Source organism: Esox lucius, chromosome 11 (assembly GCF_011004845.1).
Source record: "Esox lucius isolate fEsoLuc1 chromosome 11, fEsoLuc1.pri, whole genome shotgun sequence".
NCBI lineage: Eukaryota > Metazoa > Chordata > Actinopteri > Esociformes > Esocidae > Esox > Esox lucius.
Genome location: NC_047579.1, coordinates 1,078,860 through 1,092,412, shown reverse-complemented (window position 1 = coordinate 1,092,412; position 13,553 = coordinate 1,078,860). Strand labels below are relative to the sequence as shown.

At 38.4% G+C, this 13,553-nt stretch overlaps 1 protein-coding gene across 5 annotated transcripts in view; it reads left to right on the top strand.

Moving 5' to 3' along the window:
* Nucleotides 1-2,160: 2,160 nt before the first annotated feature.
* LOC105006325 (transient receptor potential cation channel subfamily M member 4) overlaps nt 2,161-13,553 on the top strand; it is a 112,749-nt gene continuing 101,356 nt past the window's right edge. For 4 of the 5 annotated variants that reach the window (XM_020044418.3, XM_020044419.3, XM_020044420.3 and 1 more), the window contains exons 1-2: nt 2,164-3,018; nt 9,154-9,215. In XM_020044418.3, the coding sequence (XP_019899977.2) occupies nt 2,950-3,018; nt 9,154-9,215 (131 nt within the window). In that variant the 5' untranslated portion in view covers nt 2,164-2,949. Of the gene's footprint in view, nt 3,019-9,153; nt 9,216-13,553 lie in introns of all 5 variants that reach the window. The other variant, XM_034295074.1, reaches the window with a different exon arrangement.

Here is a 13,553-nt window from a genome sequence, read left to right as displayed (position 1 = left end):
AATCAATCTAGCTAACTAGCTATCCCAAATTCAACGCACTAACCATTCTGTAAACAATTTTTTTATTAATTGACACTAAACCAGGCTTCTGGTACTGTTCTGTCACGCAACTTGCCTCTGTAACACTAAAGGCAAACCCCTGTACTGTTTCTATACTGTGGCTAGAATGGATACAACTCCCCTACACTTCCTCACTTTAATTTGAGACTGTTAAAGACAAGAAAAGCTAAGTAGCTGATAAAATACCCCCTCCCAGAACAGGTACATCTTTGCAAGCTGTTTAGTTTCTTATCTGACTGCTTGCTCAACCAGGATGTTTTCGTTAGTACACAACCTAGAGGTGAACGCATTCCCCAGTCATCAACCACAATTGTGGTCCCAGGAGGCCTTCCACAAGGAGTCACTAGAGCACCTTTTGCATGTTGTTTTTCTAAATAGTGTTGTTTTAAATATGACACTATGTCATGTTTTTTTAAGTTTCAAAAATCTATCAGTAGATAGATGTAAATGCTGTGAAATTACTTCACAGCTACAGAGGATGCCTGTAAAAGTATGTACTTGACAGCAACTCTGCTTATTGTGGGGTATGTCTGACTGTGTATTTGAGAAGATCACTAAGATGTGAGAAGATCTCGGGTGATGAGTTAATCCTCAGTGTTTGTACATGCAGCTGTAATTGGTTTTTCCATGAAACAAAAATTTGTCCAGTTCACTTTTCCTTGCTAGTGTATATTGGTGAATCACTGGGAAATCCTGTTATCCTGGTGAGGTTCTGCTAAATGAATGTATTCAGTAAGGGATGTTTTTTCAGTGGCATTGCACAATGCCAGCTTAAAGCATTTAGATCCCAAATGAGGCAGTCTAGTACAGCTTCTGCATAGAAAGTCAGACTTCTCAACTGCTTAGGCTTATAACAAGCTTTCAGTTGTACCTGGTAGAGTGGCAAGATGTTTCTAATGATTGGAATGTTGCTGGCTCTGCCAACAAGCAATTCTAATCTGTAGCATCATCAAAGGGGTTTAGATTAGAATTTCCTCAACTTTAGCGAGGACATCAATATTCTTCATGGATATCTTTGTGACAGGCAGTGTGACATGTTTGTCTTTTTCTGCAATGAGTACAGAGCAAATCAGTTTCAGTGTAGTTTGCCATATCACAGTGTCTGACTCAGACAATTGTCCCCTTCAAAGAGATCCTAGGTAAATGTTGATTCTGTATTGGAAGACAATATAGGAAGCTTTAAAATCCACTTTAAGGTTATCTGCACTTTGATCAATTGACAGTGTTTATTTAAAAAGAGAATTATATGAACATATTTGAACGTTGCTTTGAGTGTTTCAAATGTATTTGAATCAAACAACTTGATAAAATATTAGTTCTTATGTAAAGCTTTGAATTACTACTACCTAGGTTTCGAGTATTTAGGTCTGTTTCATAATTAGTTTTTGTTTTGAGAGGAGCTGGGCTACAGGTTTTCTATGCTGTCTCTTCTGTAACATCTTTCAGGGCCAGGAGGTAGCACATGCTAGCATACACACACAAACAGATGCATGTAAACAGGGATGTCATACACTCAGGAAATGTGTGATGGGTCACAATCATTGACAATTGGGGTGCAGTGTCCCGGTATCTTGCATTTTTCAAACACCTGAAACAGCATTTTCCTGCTATCTGGGGCCTGTCAACTAGAACAGAAAAACAACATTTTTATTGTATTGAGTCATCAATAGGAATCATTTCAAACTATTTACTAACATACCTCCTGCAAAAAAGCCCCTCACATTTATTGACAGCATGACTGGTATTGGATAACAAAATGTAAACAAACTTATATCAGCAAGTAAGCTAAATCATTGACTTTTGTTGTTATGGTCAAATTAAGGTCTTGTTTACACAGCTCATTGAATTTCATTGAAACATCTACGTTACACTTTACTGACAGGATCCATACTCCTTGGAAGAAACCCCTTATCAGGAGAATATGAGTGACTTATTCTGTCCAGTCAGTGTGCCCCCTCAAAATACATCATACAGGTTGTGTTATTAGTCATAATGATGAAATCCAGGCCTTAATATAAAGTTTACATTCACATCTGAATATTTTTCAACTATTTAAATCTGAGGGGGCACTTCTGCATGCAAATGCACAACACACACCAGTTATGTATGCTAACTGACAGAACAGTTGTTTGCTATATGGGTCAGGGGACACTGGATAGCAACCTCTTTATTTGACAGGGATTTTTTTTAAGACACACGTGAGTGCTGGGTAGTGTAACTGGTATAACCTGACTAACCTATCAAAAGCTGCTATAATGGAAATCCAATCAAAAGCCTTATTGAAACCCACCCCAGTACCTGTCAAAACAAGGCACTTAACAAGGAGTTAGTAACAAAGGAGACAGATCCCTATCAGGTGTCATCGTTAGACTCTTTAGTAAGATTAAGTAATGCTATTAGCTCAACAAATTTGATCCGAGAACAAACCCTGACATTAGTATTTCGTTTTTAAACTGACACATATACTCTCCATTCAGATCACCATCCAAACAAAACTTCTCGTTTTTTCCTGGTCCTCCGCCCATTTCCTTGGTTTATAATACCTGTTCTGGGAGGCCGTACTTAGGCTAATAGACGATTTTGGGGCTTACCATTTTGAAACCCAACAGGATTTACCCCTTTTTGAAACTTGAAAAAAAGAGGAAAAAACGTAGGCCTAATCAACCGTTTCCGCAAACTATTTTTACTCTAACATCTGTTAATTTCCTGAAGTAGACTTAGTATGTCGTGTCCTTATTGGGAGGATTAAGCGCACCTATGAAGCGGTCAATCCGAATAGTTTTCAATCATATTTTTTGCGGTGTGCTTCCAGCAGTACACTTTAATATTCAAAATAGCTATTAGTAAAAATGTAATCCTTGTAGGAGAAGACTCTAGGTATAGTGCCTAATGAAAGCAACAGAGAAAGAGCATGAAGGTGGAGGGAGAATGGGATCAAGAACATCGGAGAGAGATCAGGTTTGTCTTACTATTTTAAATTGGTGTTTGTGACTTGTGCCTATATGCGCATGTAAAAAATCATGTTGATGTGTTGTTACGCTTAATGCAGCCTGACTAGTCATTACCGACTATAATAATATTAAGAAAAAATTTAAACTTATCCTAATATCTTAATTGCACTCTACCCACATAAAATCTAAATCATATAACATTTCTAAAATCTACACATGGCTTTAATACAACGATTGTTTAGAGATGATCTAATCGCTGAATTCTTAGTTTTGTAAATAAAGGCGTTATTGCAATCAGTGTTTCCACAGGAATTTTTGGTCGCTTTGGAGGTGGGTGGTGGTGGGGGGGGGGGGGGGTTGTTCAATCTAGCAGTCTTAGCTTTTATAGTGGATTAGGTGCTTGCGAAAGTGTAACTACAGGTACGTTTACATTAGAACAAGCTTCTTGTTCAATCAATAGTCATTGATCGTAGTTTGGCTACAGTGTGCTGTCTAAGATTACAAAGTTACTTTGGTCGTCTTCTGAACCCAGTTTGACCAGTTTTAAATTAAATTATAAATTAAACTAAACTGGTGGATGGGGTAATAACAATCACAGATAGCAATACTAAACGATACCTTCTGCTGTAGAGTAGTACGGACCATGGCTTCAGTCTGTCAATTTCAAGCCACTTTTGGTAAAATGCAGATCCCTGGTGGTCCCTCCTCTTTTCCATTTCCTCTTCTCCATCTCTGCATTCCAGTCAGCTATCACCTCTGTCCCAATCTATTCCTCATCTCACTATCAAAACTATCAAAAATGCACTTGTTATAAAAACAATAACTGAGATTAAGTAAAAAAAATATATAACATTGTTTTATTAAGGTAATAAGGTAATTAAGGTCCATAGCTGCTTGTATATTCACACACAACTTCCTGTGTTTAGTTAGCAGAGTAATATCTGATAATTATAGCTTAGTGAATAGGTATTTAACATTTTATATTTGTATGTTTTTAATTTTTAGGATTGCTCAACCGCAAATAAGACCTAGGCTTTACTTTGATTTTTCTGTAAAATATTTTTTTATCAATAAATTGACCTTCAAATTCAAATGCACAAATAATTAATATAGTTTAAGAAACATTTAACCTAATTAACAATTGAACATTTCATGGAATATGACTTCTTGTGGAGGCTTCATTGTGCACTCTTGTATGTGGTGGCCCCTGGGGGGATTAATTAGCTCCTACACCCTTGATCATTTTCTCGCTGCTTTGGGAAATTTGTAGTAATGGTGGGTGTGTTCATGAATGTGCAAATGGATGGCTGAGGGTTAAGTTGAGGTAGGGAGGGATTTTTGGGAGGGGTTATTGTTCATAAAGCTTGTGTTCCCCAAGCATTAATTCAACTGAGGAAAAACTGTTATTAACCTTTAGATTTAAAAAAAATATTATTAAGTATATAGAAATGTTAATGAAAACATTCATGAAATTGACAAATAATTTTGGAATCAAAACAGACCAAAAGCATGTACAATTGTGCTCATAAGCTTGCACACTGCGGCAGAAAGAATGACATTTTGGCATTGATTTAGAAAATATGACTGATTATGCAAAACAACTGTCTTTTATTTAAGGATGGTGATCATATGAAGCCGTTTATTATCACATAGTTGTTTGGCTCCTTTTTAAATCATAATGATAACAGAAAAGTTTACATACTCTTGAATGTTTGGCCTTGATATAGACACACAAGGTGACACACAAAGGTGAAAATGGCAATTAAAGTTGAATTTCCCACATCTGTGGCTTTTTAAATTGCAATTAGTGTCTGTGTATAAATAGTCAATGCGTTTGTTAGCTTACATGTGGATGCAATGGGAAGGCTAGATACTGAGCCATGGAGAGCAGAAAATATCTGTGTAACAAGGTAATGGAACTTCATAAAGATGGAAAAAGACATAAAAAGGTATCCAAAGCCTTGCAAATGCCAGTCAGTACTGTTCAATCACTTATTAAGAAGTGGAAAATTCAGGCATCTCTTGATACCAAGTCAAGGTCAGGTTGATCAAGAAAGATATCAGCCAAAACTGCCAGAAGAATTGTTCGGGATACAAAGAAAAATACACAGGTAACCTCAGGAGAAATACAGGCTGCTCTGGAAAAAGACGGTGTGGTTGTTTCAAGGTGCACAATATGACGATACTTGAACAAAAATTAGCTGCATGGTCTAGTTGCCAGAAATAACTCCACCAGTGCCACAAAAAAGCCCAGTTACAATATGTCCGACAACACCTTGACACGCCTCATTGCTTCTGGCACACTGTAATTTGGAGTGACGACACAAAAACAGAGCTTTATGGTCACAACCGTAAGCGCTATGTTTGGCGAGGGGTCAACAAGGCCAATAGTGAACAGAAAATCATCCTCACTGTGAAGCAGCTCACAGCTCACTGATGTTTTGGGGGTGTGTGAGCTCTAAAGGCATGGGGAATCTTATGAAAATGTATGGTAAGATGAATGCAGCATGTTATCAGAAAATACTGGCAGTCAATTTGTATACTTCTGCACGAAAACTGCGCATGGGACGATCTTGGACATTCCAGCACAACAATGACCCTAAGCACAAGGCCAAGTTGACCCTCAGCAATGACCCTCCCCTGACCTTAATGTCATCAAGCCACTCTGGGGAGATCTCAAACGTGCAGTTCATGCAAGATGACCAAAGACTTAGCATGACCTAAGTCTTTGACCTAAGTCTTTTGCCAAGACGAAGTCTTTTGCCAAGACGAATGGGCTGCTATACCACCTGCAAGAATTCGGGGCTTCATAGACAACTATTACAAATGACTGCATGCTGTCATTGATGTTAAAGGGGGCAATACACAGTATTTTCACGTTACAGTGATGACTAGCACCATTGTGCCGTGCATTCCTGGTTCCCGTCCCTTCATTAACTTACCCTGGACTCATTGTCTTGTTTCCCATAATCATGCACACCAGGCTCCAATCATCTCATCAGTAAGTGTTTAAATGTATCTCCTCTGCTCCCCCTAGTTGTCGGGTATTATCGCTTGTATGTTGCACGTAGCTGGTGAGTGTTTTCGGTTTGCTGTTACGTCAGTACTTTATATCAGTTTATGTTTTGCATTTGTTGTTAATCTACTAATTAAATGTAAGTCTGCCTGCGCCTGGTTCCTCTACTCGACCACCACGTTACAAGTATTAAGAACTAAGGGTATGCAGGCTCAGTCCACTATGAACATTAACCTAATATACAGTATCTCACAAAAGTGAGTACACCCCCCACATTTTTGTAAATATTTGATTATATCTTTTCATGTGACTGCACTGAAGAAATGACACTTTGCTACAATGTAAAGTGGTGAGTGTACAGCTTGTATAACTATATAATTTGCTGTCTCCTCAAAATAACACAACCCACAGCCATTCATGTCTATACTGCTGGCAACAAAAGTGAGTACACCCCTAAGTGAGAATGTCCAAATTGGGCCTAAAGTGTCAATATTCTGTGTGGCCACCATTATTTTCCAGCACTGCCTTAACCCTCTTGGGCATGGAGTTCACCAGAGCTTCACAGGTTGCCACTGGAGTCCTCTTCCACTCCACCATGATGACATCACAGAGCTGGTGGATGTTAGAGACCTTGCGCTCCTCCACTTTCCGTTTGAGGATGCCCCACAGATGCTCAATAGGATTTAGGTCTTGATACATGCTTGGGCAGTCCATCACCTTTACCCTCAGCTTCTTTAGCAAGGCAGTGGTCATCTTGGAGGTGTGTTTTGGTCGTTATCATGTTGGAATACTGCCCTGCAGCCCAGTCTCAGAAGGGAGGGGATCATGCTCTGCTTCAGTATGTCACAGTACATGTTGGCATTCATGGTTCCCTCAATGAACTGTAGCTCCCCAGTGCCAGCAGCACTCATGCAGCCCCAGACCATGACACTCCCACCACCATGCTTGACTGTAGGCAAGACACATTTGTCTTTGTACTCCTCACCTGGTTGCCGCCACACATGCTTGACACAATCTGAACCAAGTAAATGTATCATGGTCTTATCAGACCACAGGACATGGTTACAATAATCCATGTCCTTAGTCTGCTTGTCTTCAGCAAACTGTTTGTGGGCTTTCTTGTGCATCATCTTTAAAAGAGTCTTCCTTCTGGGACGATAGCCATGCAGACCAATTTGATGCAGTGTGCGGCGTATGGTCTGAGCACTGACAGGCTGAGCCCCACCGCTTCAACCTTTGCAGCAATGCTGGCAGCACTCATACGTCTATTTCCCAAAGGCAACCTCTGGATATGATGCTGAGCACGTGCACTCAACTTCTTTGGTCGACCATGGCAAGGCCTGTTCTGAGTGGAACCTGTTCTGTTAAACCGCTGTATGGTCTAGGCCACTGTGCTGCAGCTCAGTTTCAGGGGCTTGGCAATCTTCTTATAGCCTAGGCCATCTTTATGAGGACAACAATTCTTTTTTTCAGATCCTCAGAGAGTTCTTTGCCATGGGGTGCCATGTTGAACTTCCAGATACCAGTATGAGGGAGCGTGAGAGCGATAACACCAGATTTAACACACCTACTCCCCATTCACACCTGAGACCTTGTAACACTAATGGGTCACATGACACCGGGGAGGGAAAATGGCTAATTGGGCCCAATTTGGACATTTTCACTTAGGGGCGTACTCACTTTTGTTGCCAGCGGTTTAGACATTAATGGCTGTGTGTTGAGTTATTTTGAGGGGACAGCAAATTAACACTCTTATACAAGCTGTACACTCACTATTTTACATAGTAGCAAAGTGTCATTTCTTCAGTGTTGTCACATGAAAAGATATAATCAAATATTTACAAAAATGTGAGGGGTGTACTCACTTTTGTGAGATACTGTATATGACCAATTTTCCAAAGGTATGCAAACTTTTGAGCACAACTGTAAAACCCCAAAGTGCTCTTAGAAAGGGCATTGTGATGACATGGGAAAAAATCATGTTGAATCATAATAAAAATAACAGTTTACATAACTCTTTTACTGAATAAGTAATTCATGTCACACTTAAAAGTGCTACTTACTGTGCTATTGAAACCCCTGACCAAGTCTCTGAAATGTCTGTATTACATATGATACATTGACATTTTGTTCTATTTAATGTTTCATTTAAAAATTCTGCAACTCAAACTCAATTATTTAGAGGTGACATTGATTTTATGTTGGAAAATATTTGTAAGATAAATAAACTGGCATAGGTTTTCTATCCCAGTGCTGTGTATGCTCAGAGTTGACAAAAAGTTTCCTTAATGAGTACACCCAGACTCTGCCAAGAAAATCCCCTCCCTCAAAACTCAGTTCTCAAGCAAGGAAACTAGCCCATGGGTCCAGCCAATTTTTTGAGAGGGCAATGTAATTATACAGCACCACTTAGATTTGGGGGGATAGTAATCGAATAAGGTTGCATGGTAAATTGCACTCTGATGCTTGGGTGCTGGAATGCTCAATTGAGGTAGTAGGCATGACATTGCATTTCTTCCACTGTGTAATGGTTCTATTAGACATCCTGGTTGAAAGAGCAGAGTGATAAGTTAGAACGACATAAGATGTACATCAGAAGACACATCTTGACATTGTCTGTCTTAATCAAGGTCTTAATCACAAACAATGTTTTGAAAATGTTGAGTTATCTTGCTGGATGTGTCCATGTGAAAAAAGGGTTAACTGTAGCAATGAAGGGTGTCAGGCAGGATTGGTCTATTGACTCAAGCTGCTTATGACAAATACTCACACAGGCAATGTCCCACTGGAGACCCCTCTGAGCCTGGTTCCTCTCTAGGTTTCTTCCTAAATTTCGGCCTTTCTTAGGGAGTTTTTCCTAGACACTGAAATTCAACACTACTGTTGTTTGCTCCTTGGGGTTTAAGGTTGGGGGTTTTGTAAAAGCACTTTGTGACAACTGCTGATATTATAAGGGCTTTATAAATACATTTGATTGATTGATTGATTGATTGATGGAACATTTCAGCTGATAGAACTAATAGTTGCAATTTACTAATTGCTACTATACATCCAATTACACATTTAATTCGTATTAGATAGAAATGTGTAAGAAAAACTAACAGTGACTCAATTTCTTTCTCTCAGAGTTGGATTCCAAACGTCATCAAGAAGAGAGTGTGCACCACTTTCGTAGAAGACTCTTCTAGGTACAGCATCTTTAGATACTTTATTTATATATGTTAGATACATTATTTTAAAACCATCAAACTGAAACTGAAATGTATGCTTAGAAGAGAAACCTTTTGGTTGAATAACAGATTTTAGGGCAGGTATGTACCAACTTTGCACACTCGGTTCAAATGTTATCATTGGATTGAATGGGCGTTATCATAGATATGGGTCAGAAGGGGCCTGCTACGCCTACTGGTAGGCTCAGAAGGCTGTTATCATCCATTCGCATGGTTAATCACGTATAAATACACAAGAAGGACAACTTAAATAGATCCAATCCTAGACAAATTCAGGTCGCTGCTACAGGTAAGACCATTAAAATGGGTTAAGGTTAAGGTTAGGGTAAGTCTACAGGTAAGACCATTAAAATGAGAGCCTTTAAACTGTGATGATTTCGTCAATACTAAATTATCTAAATACTAAATTAACCATGCGAATGGATGATAACAGCCTTCGGGGCTCATCCCAAGGGCCCCACCCTTGAAAGCAAAAAACAAGCTAGGCCTATATAAATCAGAAAAGGAACCAGGCAAGCTTTGTTCAGTTTAGTTCAGATTCTAACCTGGCTCTCCCATGTGAGTGGCAGTCTTTAACCACTACATCACGGTGCCATACACATGCCAAATTTTTTGACCAATAGTTTTCTTCTGCCTGGAAATGACATAAACAAGTAACAAAACATGGTAAGACATTGCTGGAGATATAAATGAATGATGTAATTATTTCAGTTTTTAAATTTTTTTAATACATGTCAAACATTATTCATACCCCTTGAAATTGTTGCAAATTTTTGAGAAAATTTAAGTTTCTATAGCATTTACAATTGTCTTGTAATTTCCACCCTAAGAGAGCATTCTAATCACCTATAAATTGAGAACAGCTGGACAGCAACTGCAAGTCATGGCTAAGAACAGAAATAGTTACGTTATTCATTTGTATCTCTAGCACAATGTCTTACAGTGTTTTGTCACTTGTCATTTGCAGCCAGAAGAAACCTATTAGTCAATTAAAAATTCACTATAGCTCAAAATATGGCATGGGTATGAATACTGTTAGGCTTAACTGTATATGTTTGCCCAGTGTTGGTATAGCATCTCAACATTAGATTATTTTGTCACGCGTTAACATCACGCCACATTTGAATATTTTGCTAGACACCATTAATCATTGTGTTAAACTGACTAACGTTTCTTATTAAGTTTACCACCACCACAAATAACATCTATGAAATGTATGGCTTTGCCAATGGCTGTTTTAACACCTTATTAGCCAGTAATAGGCTTACTAGTTTCTACTAACTTACTACTAGGAATAGTCATAAGAATTGAGCAATTTCTAGCGAGACGAATATGAACTTTACACTGCCAAAGCTATTTCATTTAATTGGACAACGTTAGTTTTTCTTTCATTCGTGAATGACATTGATACAATAACTATCAATATAGGTGACGATAACAGACTTTCTTGTCAAGTGAAAAGATGAGTGTAAAACCCCTTCTCTTTTACTGGCCAAGCAGTTTTGATCTAGCCTATATTACCCCTTACTATAACGTAGCTACTGAAGCTAGAGAACTTTTTGTCTGTCCTGACCCAAAAATCATGCATGGATGCTTACTTCGAAAATCCACCAGAAATAGTCGCAATGTAACTGTGAACAATTTTATTTTAGGTTTACACAGCTACATAAGGTTGTAGCCAACTACGTTTTTGTCTATCAAATCCTAATGAAGGTGTTGTCGAAAAAAAAAATACTAATGCATCATTTGTGACGAGACTCAAACGCGGGACCTATTGAGTGCAGGTACACGTCATAACCTCTATGCTATTTAACAAGGGGTAGTCAGTCAGTCACTCACTCAGTAAGAGACATTCGCTCTTCTTGGTCAGCTCCGCTTATGTAGTCCGGCAAAAAATAAAAAAGCAAAATACTTTGATGCGAGAAAACTCAGCTTGTTGAGAACCCGGTAAAGGAAGCCCATGAAGTAGGCTACATAACAGATCATCCTCCCCCTTGGAGTCCACAATAGGGCTAAATAGTCAAAAAAATCCCTGAATCTGGCCTTTTCATATTTTACGTGCATTATGCCACACAATTGCTAATCATTACGTTTTGATAGATGACGGTAGGCAAGAGTAAAAAAAAATATGTAAGCGGTGTTCAAAAGCGCGGCAATAGTGTTGTCTGGGAGACCTCTGCAAAGTCCGGGCCGCCAGTGCGTTTGTTGACCGACATCTTTTAATAGTGCCACAGGTTCTCAATTGGATTGAAATGAAGACTTTGAATGGGCCACTGTTGGACATATACGTTATCCCTTGCGCTTGGTTTGCAGACTGAAGCAGGTTCTCGTGCGATATTTCCCTGCGTTTTACACCTTCCATTCTTCCATTTATTTTATCAGGATGCCCACTCCCTGCTGATGAGTATCACTCCCACAGCATGAAGCTATCAACAGCATAAGTCACTGTAGTGAGGGTTTGTCTTGATTCACAGACAGTGTTAGTTTTGCACCACACATAGTGGTTTGAGTTTTGGCCAGACTACTCTATCTTGTCCCATCTGAACTGCATCCACTCTAATGCTTTCAGGTAAACTCCAAACATGCTTTCAGATCGTAGTTTTTGAATAACTAGCTTCCTTCTTGCCACCCTCCCATACAGGCCAGTATTATACAGACTTCTTGATATTGTTGAAAAGTGCACAATTACTCCACTCATCACCACTTAACTCTGCACCTCTTTCAGGGTGATTCTTGGCCCCTCTGTTGCTCACAAAGCGTCCTTATTTGAGCACTATGTTTTGAGTCTTTTCCTGGCTGGGTGGTGTGATGCAGCTTCCACTTCCTGTCCTGATTATTTTAACTTTGTTCACTGGGTATACAAAATGTTCCTTACCTATGCGTTCGTTACTTTAACATCTGTGAAATGTTCTTTTTAATCAAACAATGTAAGCTGATAGCATTGGCAATGAGAGAAACACTGTTCTAAACAAATTATTAACATTGCTTTGTAAGGTGGCAAATATTGGCAATTTCCAATTGCTGGCTGATTGATGCATCAGTATTTATAATATATTCACTTACAGTTACAGTATAGTCACATTACAGTTACAATTTAGTTAAGATACAGTTACTGTACAGTATTCACATTGCAATTACAGTATAGTCATAATACAATAACAATATATTCACATTAGTTACTGTATAGTTAAAATTCTTATAGTAAATTTACAGTACAGTTACAGTATTGTCAAAATAAACAAATGTCCAAGACACTAAATTCCATTAATGTGAAGTTAACATATGCAGGTTTTGAAAGATTTTTAAAATTATTTTATATAGATCATTTTGTATTTTAAGATGGAGTTTTAGGACTGTAACTGTAAGTGACTATATTATAACTATTGATGCATCAATAAGGTTTTTATTTTTACTTTTTCCTCCTTGAAGATTTCTGTTTGTTTTTCAATTGAATTCACATTATAGGTCACATTAAAAGTGGAAAAAGTTCTGACATGATTTATCTTTGTCTCATTCTTTTACATCACAAAAACCTGGCATTTTCACAGGGGTGTGTAGACTTTTTATTTCCAATGTATGTAGCTTTCCCGAAATAATAATGGAAAATGATTTGATAGTACAATGAAGGCATGGCTTCATTCAACATATTAGTATAAACCCTTTGGCTTATTACAGCCACAGTTTTCTGTTTTATTCTAAACACATTTAACTTATAACAAAGCATACATTCATAACGATTTTCTCACATTAGCCTGTGGGTGTCCTAGAGCAAATCCAAAATCCTTGTTCCAGAGATAAAGTAATGGTTCTGAGTTTGTAGCTCCAACCATTTGGTCATGGCAATTATCTGTGACAAGATTTTTTACATAATTCTTTAGCTCCAACTTGGTCATTTTGAAGAAATGTTTTTATAAGTGCATCTGATAAGGGTAACTTTTCACTGACTCCCTTGCTTAGCATTTGGTTAATGACATTGTTTGTGGGCGTTTTAGAGCAAAATTAAACAAACCCACATGTTCCAGAGACTCTCCTGACTTGAACTTATTAGAAATAGAGTTACTTATGGTTTTGTAGCTCCAACCATTTCGTCATGGCAATTGTCTGTGACAAGACATCTTTGGCTCTGTTTGTCTGATTCGACAATTGCATTTATGGCACCCCACCTTGGCAAAAAGGCTGCAAATGACGCATTTAATCCATATACCGTAATGGCTTATACTAGTGATGGCCATTCAAGGCTTCATTACTGTTCTTCTAGCAGCAGGATACTATGCTAGCAGTGCTGACTCAGATTTT